We start from the raw sequence: 13,511 nt of genomic DNA, 5'->3' as shown, positions 1-13,511 counted from the left end.
CCAACAAAGATCACGCCAAGAACAAGGCGTCTAATAGCTCACAAGGTCACAAAGGAACCCAAGGTAACCTAAGCAACTGAAGGCCTTTCTCACATTAGCTAATGTTAATGTTAATGAGTCCACCATCAGGAGGACACTGAACAACCATGGTGTGCATGACAGGATTTCAAGAGAAAGCCGCTGCTCTCCAAAAAGAACATTCCTGCCCGTCAGCAGTTTGCTAAAGATCTCCTGGACAAGCCAGAAGACTATTGGAACAATGTTTTGTGGACAGATGAGTCCAAAATAGAGCTTTTTGGTTTAAATGAGAAGCGTTATGTTTGGAGAAAGGAGAACACTGCATTCCAGCATAAAAACCTCATCCCATCTGTGACACACGGTGGTGGTGGTATCATGGTTTAGGCCTGTTTTGCTGCATCTGGCCCAGGACGACTTGCTATCATTGATGGGACAATGAGTTCTGAATTATACCAGCATATTTTGAAGGAAAATGTCAGGACATCTATCCATGAGCTGCATCTCCAGAGAACGTGAGTCATGCAGCAAGACAACGACCCAAAGCCCAGAAATCATTTCACCAAAGAATGGTTAAGGAATAATAAATTTAAAGTTTTGGAATGGCCAAGTCAAGGTTCTGACCTTAATCCAACGGAAAGGGCCTGAAGCGAGCAAATCATGGGAGGAAACCCACCAACGTAACAGAGTTGAAGCTGTTTTGTACGGAGGAATGGGCTAAAATTCCTCTAAGCCGATGTTCAGGACTGATGAACAATTACAGGACACATTTATAAGCAGTTATTGATGCACAAGGGGGTCATACCAGATACTCAAAGCAAAGATTCACATACTTTTGCTACTCACAGATATGTGATATTGGATCATTTTATTAAAAAAAAAAAATTAGCAAGTCTCATTTTTTTGTCTCATTTGCTTGATTTGGTTCTCTTTATCTACTTTTAGGACCTGTTTGAAAATCTAGGCCAAATTTCAGAAGAAATATAGAAAATTCTGAAGGGTTCACAAACTTTCAAGCACCACTGTATGTTACTCCTCGATTTCCAATGGTATAGTAACAACCATCATCTCAGTGTTTTCTTAGGGGATTGATAACTATGGCATATAACTGATTTATCAGTGTTTTTATTACATATCATATTATTACATTTCATTGTACTCTTATTTATTAGCCTCATTATGACATCAATATGCTAATTGTTACACCTCTGTGTACTATATAAAGTGCTTTGCGGAAATTAGCTCTTAAGCGTTGTGCTCTAAAATTTCTGTTGAAGGAGGCGAAAAGCGCAGCGGGCAGATACAAGGGGGTTAAACCCAGTATATCGCTTGTGTCTCTGCAAATCAATACTTATCTGTGTTGTGAATTGAGTCTTTCTTTTGCCAGCACTCTCCTTTCTTCATAGAATGTTTTGTTTACCTGATACATTGCATGTTTTCTGTTTTCTTGCTCTGTACAGGCCAATAAAGAACCAAGGGAGGTGGTGGAACCGAGTCAAGTTTTATTTAATCAGATTTACTCGGGCAAGATGGAAGATTGTGTGAGCCATTGGCCTTGATTGATGCTGACGACAGAGGCACACCTGGGGAGGAGTATTCACTTTCTGACATGCACAGCAGCCCGTTCATTTCATTTGTCTGGTCTGGGAAATGAATCCCTTGTGGACAAAATGCTGATTGATTCAGCTAAAGAACTGAACGAGACATTGTACCGTACATACAGTTTGATGCCTGCATTGGGCAGATCATTATCAGAGCTCACACTCATTCAAAACTGAAATTATGGAGCTAAATTAGGTTGATAGAAAATATTTATTTACCATGTTCATTTGTATTTGTCAGGGCTCAGCCTAGGATCGGCCGTTACTCACCACTGCGCCGGCTTCCCCTGACTTCTCGGGCGGTCAGACGTCAGGTGCGGTGGCAGGTAACACGCTAAGGATTCTGCCTTAGGTGCTAGTGGACTCCATGGGCAGCCCTGTGTCTTGGATATTGTAGTTTCCGTCATGGGCGCTGCCATGACAGTCCTTCTCATGTGACAGTATCTCCACCAATGGTAGCATGGTCTTGGTCAGATGACACTGTCCTATCAACTGCTACCTATGGGTATATATATGGCCCCAGAACTCCAGGAAGTTGCCTGAACAATGTTTGTCATCTCTGGTGTATACTAGTCGTGTCCTCGTTCCAGGTTCCCTTGTTACTACCTTCGAGTATTTCAAGTGCTGCTACTTAGTGCAACAGGGCATCAGAACATCTCAAGTGCCACTCTAGGTGCAACAGTGTGTCCAAACATCTCTGCAAAGTGCTACTTCAAGTGCCATCTTTCAGTGCAACAGTGTGTAAGAACATTTCTGCCTGTGTGCAACATCAAGTGCCACTTCTTGGTGCAACAGTGCATCCGAACATCTGCCTGTGTGTTACTCCAAGTGCCATCTCTCAGTGCAACAGGGCATCAGAACATCTCTGCCTGTGTGCAACACCAAGTGCCACTCTTAGTGCAACAGTGCGTCCTACCATCTCTGCCTGTGTGCAACTCCGTGCCACCTCTCAGTGCAACAGTGCGTCCTAACACCTATGCCTGTCTGCATCTACAAGTGCCATCTCTCAGTGCAACTGTGCATCCTAATACCTCTGCCAGTGTACAACTCCAGGTGCCTCCTCAGTACAACTGTGCGTCAGAACGCCTCTGTCAGTGTGCATAATACCATCTCCCAGTGCAACAGTGTGTTAAACATCTCAACCTGTGGGTACAACAAGTATCATCTCTTGTCACAGTAGTGCCTCTTTAGAGGCATTTTCCTCGGGCCACCATCTGTGTGAGTCTCTATTCCCATCGGTTTTGGATACCTGGTCAAAGGACCGGCGACCTGCCTGCTGGGTGCAGCTAAAACCCATATCCCGATTGGTGGGGTCACTGGTGAACACCTCCCAGCAGGTTAGACTCCGCACCTTTTAATCAAGTCTCGTCAATGTCCAAATTCTGTGGATGAGGAGATCACATATTCAGGCCCCTTGCCTCCGATTTGCTCCACAACCTCGGACCTCTGCTTTCAATACTCCAGTGCCAAACGTGATAGTATTCATACATACCTCCTACAGGTGTATTTGCAAAAACACTTCTGCAGATTTCTAGGTACGTTTTTGCAAAGATTCAGTACACCTATAGTAATCATTTTTAACATCTGGGACAAAGAAGCAGGGCATGAAGTCAGCCCTTCAGGAAAACCTGCGGCCAAAGCATTAGAGTACAGAATATTTTATGCTCCTGCGTCAGCAGCCTATCCAACCATACAGACAGAACTGGCAGCACGGAGAAGCCATGGGAGGCCATTGGCAAACTTGTGAGGAATATTGTGGTGTCAGAAGCACTTTTACATGAAACAAGTTCATACAGCCCAAGATTCTCTCTGCAGTTCAACTCTATAGACCTGCATGTAATTCCCAGGGAAACCCCAAACCATCAATTCATAACTATTTATAGCATCTCCTAAGACAATGCTAGTGCATGGACTAATGTGTTTAAATTGTAATTCAGCTGTAACCCCTGCTATTTGGTTGTTTAATTTTTGGACGTATTGTAGAACAGATTCTTGAAATCTGGTGATCCCAAGCTACTTTTCTACAAAAGCATCGTCTTAGTTATGTTCCACATTAGATTCATCCTTCATTTACATGAGAGTTGCCAGTAAACAACACAGACTCTAGTGACGTATTGAAATCTAGTGACATATTGAGATTCATTTTATACAATGCTTTTTATTATTGTGAACTCTTATGCTCCGATTGCCTGTTGTCTTACTTTCTCCAAGGAATGGACGAGAGGAACCAGACAGTGGTCTCAGAATTTCTCCTCCTGGGATTCGGAAACCTCCACAACCTCAGGATTTTGCTTTTCCTGCTCTTTCTGATCATTCACGTCATGGCCTTGTCGGCAAATGCCCTCGTCATTGTCTTGGTTGTAGCCAACCAGAGCCTCCACTCCCCCATGTACTTCTTTCTCAGCCAGTTGTCTTTGTCAGAAATCCTCTTCACCAGTAACATTGTGCCCAACATGCTGTGGCTGATACTGGCGGGGGGCGGAAAGGTATCAGTTGCCCGATGTATATTCCAGTTCTATTTATTAGCTGTTCCAACCATATCCCAATGTTTGTTGTTGGCAGCCATGTCCTTTGACCGCCACGTGGCCATCTGCAGACCATTACACTATGCCATCATTATGACCAATAAACTTCAAGTTTTGCTTGCAATCTTCTGCTGGCTGACGGGTTCCACAACATCCCTTGTTCTATACGTTTCCTTAAAGAAATTACAATTTTGTGTCCTCAATGTAATTGATCATTACTTTTGTGATATTGCACCTCTTATACAACTTTCTTGCTCCGATACATCTTCTGCAGAACTGGCCACCGCTGTGGTCGCCTTTCCCATCATTTTGTCCCCATTCGTGTTGATCGTGGTTACCTACATCTCCATCCTTCACACCATCCTCAAGCTCCCCTCCACCAGCGGCAGACAGAAAGCCTTCTCCACCTGCAGCTCCCACTTATCCGTTGTGTGTCTGTACTACGGCACGTTATCATCTATTTACATATTCAACCCCAGAAACAATTCTGTAAACCCAATCAAAGGTCTCTCGTTGCTTTACACACTGGGGACGCCTTTGTTCAACCCCCTCATCTACAGCTTGAGGAGCCAGGAGATCAGATCCGCCATTTACAGGTCTGCCAGAACATTGATGTGCAGCAGCAAGCAATCTAGATATATCTAGAAAGACAGGGCATGAAATAAAATTTACTTTCAAATTCAAACTAAAGTTCAAGAATCATAACGGCAAAATGAGATTCCAATATTGATCATACACATGTGATAAAGCCTGGGAGGGTGATGGAAATATTGTGCTTCATAGTGAAAGTTTGGAATGATCCTCTGCCAGAGTAGGTCTTACAATTATCAGTTACTTCCACCCTATTTGTCCATTAAAAGTGAATATACTTTATCCCATCTATTATCCCCGTTCCATCTCTTCCCACACACCAGAAAGAACTACCACCACATGGGCAGGATAAAATTATTCTAACATGGTGACTACAGGAGCCACCAACAAATAGGACTCACATAGTTGGGCTCTCATAGGTCCTATTAAGTGTGAAGGGTCAGGATGAATACATCTTCATTAATAGTTCCTCTTTCCATCAACCCATGGTTTAGTGAAGCTCAAGGACTTCAATACTTCAGCTCCTATGAATAGTTATATTCGTTTTCAGAGCCTGATTCAGCAAGGAACGCAAAGGAGAGAACGCACGCACCCATCCGCCGCGAGAATATGCTATACAATGCATACGCACGGAGACGGCAGCACAAGATGCAGACGCCCAGCCCCACATTAAGCCGCCCATCTCCCTTTACTCACAGCCTGATCAGTACGCAAGATAGCGTAAACATCGGTAACATCTAGAAACCATCGGAACCCTTTAGCATATTAGTGGTTGACCTGACCCGCCGCAGGATTTTGGCCGCTCCCTGTGTAGAGCTTACAGTATGGCTGTGTATGCCAGCGCAATGCCTTAATTATGCACGCCCTTATAATGGCGTCCCAAGGCACAGGCACGCCTACGTTCACCTGACCACCCCCCCGTCAGCACCCACAAACGGTGCTTCCTGTCAATCAACATTGGAGGGGTCTGCGTACACACTGCGTGTAGTCTGCGTACCCTAACCCGGTCGCACTGACTAGTTCACACACGCACAATGCAAAAACATCGGTCAAGTGCGTGCGTTCTCTCCTTTGCGTTCCTTGCTGAATCAGGCCCTCATTATTACGGAGCCCTATACATATATTTCCATTTGAATAATTAATTCCGGGCAATATCTGATTGGTCAAGTGCTGTAGCCACACAAGCGGCTGATTCTCTAATTCAACAATTCAGTAGACAATGGGTCTCATTCAGACCCGCTCGCAAGCACCTGAGCGCTCGCAAGCGGGTCAATGTTTGGCTGTGCACATGCGCAGCGGCCGCACTGCGCGTGCGCAAGCCCCGGAGCGAGAGAGAAATTCTCTCGCTCCGGGGCTCACTACAAAAGGGGTGGCTGTCGATGTTGATCGACAGCTCGCCCCGTTTTGTAGGCGTGGTGGGGGGGTGGTTTCACAAACGGAGGCGTTCCCAAGCGAATGCTTGCCATTTGTCGGCGGCCCCACTGACATCACCAGTGATGTCAGTGGGAGAGCTTCCGGCTCTATTAGAGCCGAAAGCTCTCTGGGGCTTGCGGAAGCCGAGACCCTACCTCAAGGGTCTCGTCGCAAGCCCCGATGGTCGCGATGGTCTTGACCATTGTGACCATCATCCTGGCCGCTCGTTAAGGCTGTGGGTGGTAACCCACAGCCTAGCGAGCGGCCAGGAGGCCGGATCATTTTTTTACATGCGGCCGCCCTCATTCAGAGCGAGCGGCTCTGAATGAGGTCCAATGTCTGCATAGAGCAGTGTGCTTGGGTTGGTGCACGTCCAATGCACCATAGAAGCTGGAGCACTGATGTTACAGTGGTGGGTTATTAGCAGCGTGGGGTTCTAAGGAAGTGACCCCGGAATTTCTATTTCCAAGTGGCATATCTGTGTATGTGCAAAAATAAATAAACAAAAATGGGGTAAGGGCCACATCTTCTATATTAAGAAGAGAAGTCGCCATCAGTCACCGCTGTAACAGAGATTGGCAGAGTTTTCACTTTCTGAGTCTACAATAATGACCTAAAATAATAAAAATAAAAACCATTTTGTTATAACCCCAATTTACCCATTGTAAAGTGCACCTGTCACCAGTTATTCCAAACCCCTAAAGTAGATTATACATTATGCCTTAGTACATACAGTACCTTTCACACCAAATCCACAAATATTGTTCTTAGAGAGTAAATTTAAGACACAGGTGACCATATATTTTTTTGCATTAGTGATATAAAGTGATTATGCAAAAAACATCCAAGATGACAGACAGCCTCCACCTATAACCTACATTGATTACTAATACAGTAAAGGTATTTAATTAAAGTCCTTAGCTGAAACATCGTCCCTACCTTTCTATATCGGCTGTAGACACACAGTAGAATGGTATACACCACTATTTATTACGTATTTTGGGACAAATCATTGAAATTAAATATCTGTACATATCATGATAAAGACTATAATGTAAAACTAAAAAAATAAAATACTACAATAAATATATACCTCAAGTTACATATTCTATGAGCATACACTGTGCATCAATCTATTCATGACACACAAAACAGGAAACATCCTTTTGGGTTATATACTGTAATGTTGACATGCCAAGTAAAATGCTTTGAATAAGAAGCATTCGTGGAGGTAGCGCATTCCCTATTCCACCATGATGTAATCGGTTTCAAGATTACGGAACCTGGTTCCAGTGAGTTTGCTGCTAAACGTAGCCCTGATATCATTAAGTCCCAGCTGGGGTATTCTCTTGCAGGCTCCTGTACCACCAACGACTTGAAAGGTATCTTTCAGTGAAGTCATCCTGTCAAAGTTGACGATATCATCCAGATTGGCCTGCATGTACGAACGATCATAGATATCGTTATCGTTCATGCGGAAACGCGCATCGTTGGTCGTTCACTGCATAAAATTGAACGATATGAACGATATATCATTGAACAATATCATTATCGTTCATAGATATTGTACCGTGTGTACGCAACTTAACAGCACCCTTATTGTTGCCTTAGAACACTCACGGCACCATTGCAGTGTTTCTGCCATGGTTTCATACCGTATGCAACCATCATTGGAAAACCATTTAGTGGTCTGAGCCATCGATGGTAAGCTCGTGTGCATGCACAAAGCAACTCTGCCACTGACTCAGGGTTTCACCTTCTGGTGTACACAGCAGGAATCACATCACCAAACATCGGTAAATGACCATCGATACAAAGCAAGCAAAGGAGGCAACCATCGCCGTCATGTCATCAAATGGAAAAACCATGGCCATCACTCTGAAAACATTGATGTTGCAAAACATTGTTCATCACTGGCCATCTATAGTCCGGTGTGGTGATGTGGTGCTTCCTAACCTAGTTGGTATCAGGGTTCCCTTGACACTGGCTCATGGAGAAACAACACTAAGATTTTCTAGATCATAACAGATTTTTTTTTTTCCTCGACAGAACGCTATAAAAATCTATTTTTGGTGCAAAAAAACAGGGCATATGTAATACTAAGGTATTACTTATAACACAACAGTGCACCAATACGGAAGGAGTCGTGCAACTATGCGCAGGGTAAGGATCTATATCATTACAGTGAGTGTGGGCCCTTACTGAATCTATCTCCTCCTCCATCCACACCAATTGATGGCCAACCACCTACAGCAACCATCTGAGGGCAAATATGGAGGAGAGATTTGGAATGCTGTGACATTTACTACATATATGTCTTGATACACGGAATCCATTAAGCATACATGGAACACAAGGTATGCATTAACAAATTTCCCCCGGCATGTGCGCCAGTTTGGTTGAAGTAAAAGAGTGAACCAGCACCACCCCTCTTCCCTTGTCCATATGGTCCACCAGTAGTCCATGTGACTACAATCAGGCTGCTGGTCCCAATGTCTCCAGGGCTAATAGGAGAGGTTAGGCTCCACCCACTGCCTGTCCTTTCCCCTGAAGTCTATTGCAGCCCGTTTAAGGGGATTTAGGGCCTGATTCAGACCCGCTCGCAAGTGGGTCAATGGTGGGCCATTGCGCATGCGCTCCGGGGCTCGCTACAAGATGGGGCGGCTGTCAATGTTGATCGACAGCTCGCCCCGTTTTGTAAGCGGGGAGGGGGGGGTGGTTGCACAAACTGAGGCGTTCCCGAAGGGCGGCCCTACTGACATCACTAGTGATGCCAGTAGTGGACTTCCTGCTCTATTAGAGCAGGAAGTCCACTCGGGCTTGCAAGACCTGAGACCCTACGACCGGGTCTCCTCGCAAGCCAGATGATCGCGATAATCGTGACCATCATCAGGCCGCACGCACACGCTGTGGGTGGTCACCCACAGCTGTGCAAGCGGCCTGGGGGCCGGTCAAAAAAAAAAAATCGGGACGCCCTGATTCAGAGCGAGCGTACGCAAATAGCGTGCGCCTCTGAATCAGGGCCTTAGTCAGTGATTACAGCGAAGAGCAGGTCACACCAGATGAGCTTACAGTTTATTTGTCTTGGTGGAACTGGAGGATGTTATTAGATATTTGAACTCCGACCAATTGGGTCTTTAAACTCCTCATCACTTGAAAGTTCACGGATGCACATTTGGTTAATAATATTATTAACCACAGTTCTAACTTATTTAATAAAATAAAGGACTTTACCACAGGAGTTGGTGTTTCAATTAAGTCAAATTTTATTTCACATCAGAATGTATTTATATTGATCGGTGCTGGTATGGTGGCAGACCAAAGAAAGGACAAAACACGTTCATCCAAACTCAAACACTGGTATTCAACTCTCCCAACACAATCAAACCCTCCCAGACGTCATTGTCAGTTCCCGTAATGGACAACTGCCCAGCAATGGCTGGGGAGAGCACACCCAAGTAATAAACAACAGGTCTGTATAAATGAGTATGCCTAACCCTAACCAACTCTACAACAATTCCATGATGATACAAGACTATTATATTATATATTACTTGATCTCCCACCTTGCCTCATCCATAACAGCACCAGGCTTTAACGATTGCCACCTGCGACAGAGAACAATGGCTAAACAAATTTACTTACACAAAAAAAGGCCAAGCGCGCTGTAAGAACTGCAAATCACGTATAATAGCCCGTATTAGGCCTAAAGAAGTATCCAGACCCAAATCACTGCCTCTCAGCTGACAAACTACTATTTTAGGCATACTGAAAGCTCTAACAGCCTCCATCAGATTACCTCTTAATGAGTCCCCCATGAATAACTCAGAAAAACACACACACAAAAAAACTACACAACAGAAAAACAAAAGAGTTAGTACAAAGCAAGTTAAACAGACTGGAGGTAAAAACAAACAACCTACTAGGATTTTTTCTATATGTAATAAAAATGAATGGATTGGGTATGAAATACCGGCACTCGTGATGCCACCTGTGAAAATACCGACATTGGCATCCCGATGCTCAGTATCCCAACAGGGGTACCGTAAATATGCAAACCCTCCCCCCCTTCTCCCCCTAACCCTCTGTTCCTGTATCCTAACCCTTGCCCCCCCGCACCATAACCCTCCCCATTAGTGCCTAAACCTAACCCTCCCCCCTTGGTGCCTGCACCTAACCCTCCCCCCATAACTTAAGTCCCCCTTCCCCATGGTGCCTAAACCTAACCCTCCCCTCCCCGCAGCTAACACCTAACCCAGGCTGCTATACTTACGTTGAGGATGCCGGCTGTCGGGATGCGGGCGTCAAACTGGAGTCGGGATTTCGGCGCCGGTGTTCTGTCCCAGGTCGGGATTCCGGTGCCGGGATTTCATCAGCCGGTATCCCGTACGTAGGTATCATAACTACATCCCGAAATGAACGGTTCCGTTTTCACTTGGTTCTTTTTGGTAACTTATTGCAACTTCAGATTTAACGTATTGCCTATCTAGCCAGATAGCCAGTAAGATGACGTTTTCAGATCCAAACGTAGTCAAAGAGTCTAAACCGAACTGGTCATCTTTAATATATAATATACTTTTCTTTATAAATGTGTTATTATTTTTTCGAAAAAAAACAAACTAATTGATGACTCCGTAGGAAAAACAATATTTGTCAAGGACCTCTGCAATAGCAGTGAGTAGTCTAAACTTCTGGTTAGCATGCAAAAGGAAGAGCCAAAAAGCAATCGACCCGGCCGGACATAACGTCGAAAAAACGGCACACTTCCTACAGCTCAAAGCTTGGACCTCGAAAGTGGAAAACCCTCCATGGCAGTGGAAGTGGCAGCCCCAATTCTGAATAAATGGGTGCCAACACTTCTCAAACGAGACATAAAAACCAATGCACCACCTCAAGGCATGTCCACATTGAAACTTTGCTAACGTAGAACCATCAGCATGGAACAACCAAGAAACAGAAGAAAAGGAGAGAGTCCTGCATACCTGTGGGCCAGACTATAATTCCCACACTGGGGAGCAACAGGTAAAACAGAAAACGCATGCCCCATTGGCACACCACCAATAGGCCATCAGTAGGCATCAAGCATAACTGCCCCAGATTAAGCACTTGCAACTAGTCCAAAACCAATGACCATATATGTAAATAAGCTCGATAAGTGGGACATAACGCGCCCAGAAGCCGGCTGCTGGAAACTGCTGGAGGCCTAAGAGCGCAGCCAACCACAAGGATGAACCCAGACAGATAGAAAGGATAAGTAGAAAATTGAATATCTAACACCCCGTTCGGAAATTCTAAACCAGATGAGAAAGATAAATGAAGACTACATTATAAACGCCTCAGAAGTAATAACTTCCCAGCGACAGGCACAGAGAAGTTACACTAACGCAAAGCAACCGATGGGTCGCGGACCCATAACGAATGAACGGTAGCCAGGAAGGAGGATGGGATTGGACAAGGCCACCGCCAACCCTCAGGAAGCTGCATACAATGGGACAAGTCACCAGACATCAGTCAGAGTAGCCTGAGCCCTTATTTGGCATAAAATGGTCATGTATCGGAGACAGTTCTGTGGGCACTTTTACAGCCCAAATATAGTGCCGCCGGTAACCCTGCCGACACACCCGATATTACAGTCACATTTATTTCTCATGTTACGTGTGTCATCTGGAGATAATACAGAATCTCAGCTCTTTACATTGATGTAGGCTGAGACACTTCCCAAGGTACTGGGACAGCAAATTCATTACAAACAGTTCCCGCATTGCAAAGTGCCCAGGAACAGAGAAGGGAGGCAGGGGGTATATGTGATGTGGAGGCACATGGTGGATGGAATGTTTGGGAGGGTGAGCACATAGTGGGGATTGCACGGGGCGCAGGGCCGGGTGAGATGTCGCCAGCCGCCGTGAGAAGCCGGATGAGTAAGACACAAGTATTGGACTTAAGTGGATTCAAGCTAGTTAATAAAATAATCACAGCAGTTGCATTAATCATAGTTGTAAAAATTAGATTAAAATAAAAAGCACTAATGAGTCTACTGACAATTACTAAACTAGTGCTGGGATATTGGCAGATTGTCCCCTGAGGTTCCGGTATACGGGTATAAAACCATCTCCTATTTGTATAATGGTAAAACACACCAGGCCGTACATACAGCAGTATCATGCCAGGTAAGGTAAGGTAGTACAGGCATTCATGTCTTATAGCAAAGCATCTTCTGTATTACAAATAAATTAGTCAACTCAATCCATTGTGTAGATTGTTATAGATAGGAATTGCATTAAGCTTTTTTTATCTGACTTCTTAAAGATACTCTTTAATGAGTATCAACGTCAAATAATTGTGAGTAATAATTATTACATTTAGCAGAACAAATTACATATTATAGATAAATTAAACATTTTAAATAAAGCCATTATTTAGGTAACCTAATTGTCATTTATAAATCTACTATCTGATGTACCTGTTTGCACCCGGGTAGACCTTAGATATTTTCATTTCTTTTATACCATCTTAAATTATATATACTTAGTTTATTGTATGCCTCTGGTGTAAAGGAGGGTACCAGTATAAAGATTAAGTAAATTATTTTATTTTGTTTTTTTACAAACAAATTTTTATTGGCAATATGAGCAAAACAAAAACAGATTTGTACAAAGGCGTGTTACCCAGGATGCCTCCCTCCTCAGTGACATAGAACCTCTCCCTCTGTCTTCTCCTAAATCTCCTCGCCGTTCCCTCACCGATTCCTCTTCTCCTCCACCTGTCCTGTTCTCCCCTTCTACCCCCTCATTCTCATCCAAAGCAAGTGAAGTATCCAAATGGAAAAAACCTAGGCCCCCCCCCCATTTATTAACGAGTTTTATCACCAAAACGAGTGATACATTTCTCTGTGTATGATAAATGGTGCTCCAGCCAATCAGCAACCAACTGTCATTTTTTCTAACAGTTGACAGTTGGGGGCTGATTGGCTGGAGCACCATTTATCATACACAGTGACATTTATCACTCGTTTTGGTGATACAGCTTATTAATAAATGGGGCCCGTAGTGTTAAGTCCTTAGCAATGGCAGGGCTGCAGCATAGTCCAATATTTAAATAGGAGAGCCACACCAACTGCCACCCCAAATGCTTCCAAACATCACTGGCAGTTGGTGTAGCTCCCCTATTTAAATATTGGGCTACGCTGCAGCCCCACCTCTGGATCTGCCACTCCACCGAAACTATGAGCTTACAGCCCCACAGCACCTGGGGCATATCTTACTTTGTCACCCAATTACCTTGGTCGAGAGGAGACATTTTACCACTTTTCACCACCGTAAGGGTTAGAATTGCAAAAGTTACCTGCTTCCCGGGTGCTTACGTCCTG

At 44.4% G+C, this 13,511-nt stretch overlaps 1 protein-coding gene across 1 annotated transcript; it reads left to right on the top strand.

The window, feature by feature from the left end:
- Positions 1-3,829: 3,829 nt before the first annotated feature.
- LOC148473750 (olfactory receptor 6F1-like) lies at positions 3,830-4,786 on the top strand. The gene has a single exon (XM_088459500.1). It carries the CDS (start codon positions 3,830-3,832, stop codon positions 4,784-4,786), a length of 957 nt encoding a protein of 318 aa, XP_088315626.1.
- Positions 4,787-13,511: the final 8,725 nt, after the last annotated feature.

This window comes from Taudactylus pleione, unplaced genomic scaffold (genome assembly GCF_031769625.1).
Source record: "Taudactylus pleione unplaced genomic scaffold, aTauple2 ptg000913l, whole genome shotgun sequence".
NCBI lineage: Eukaryota > Metazoa > Chordata > Amphibia > Anura > Myobatrachidae > Taudactylus > Taudactylus pleione.
Note: the sequence above shows the minus strand (reverse complement) of the source record. Positions and strands in the feature narration are given on the sequence as shown.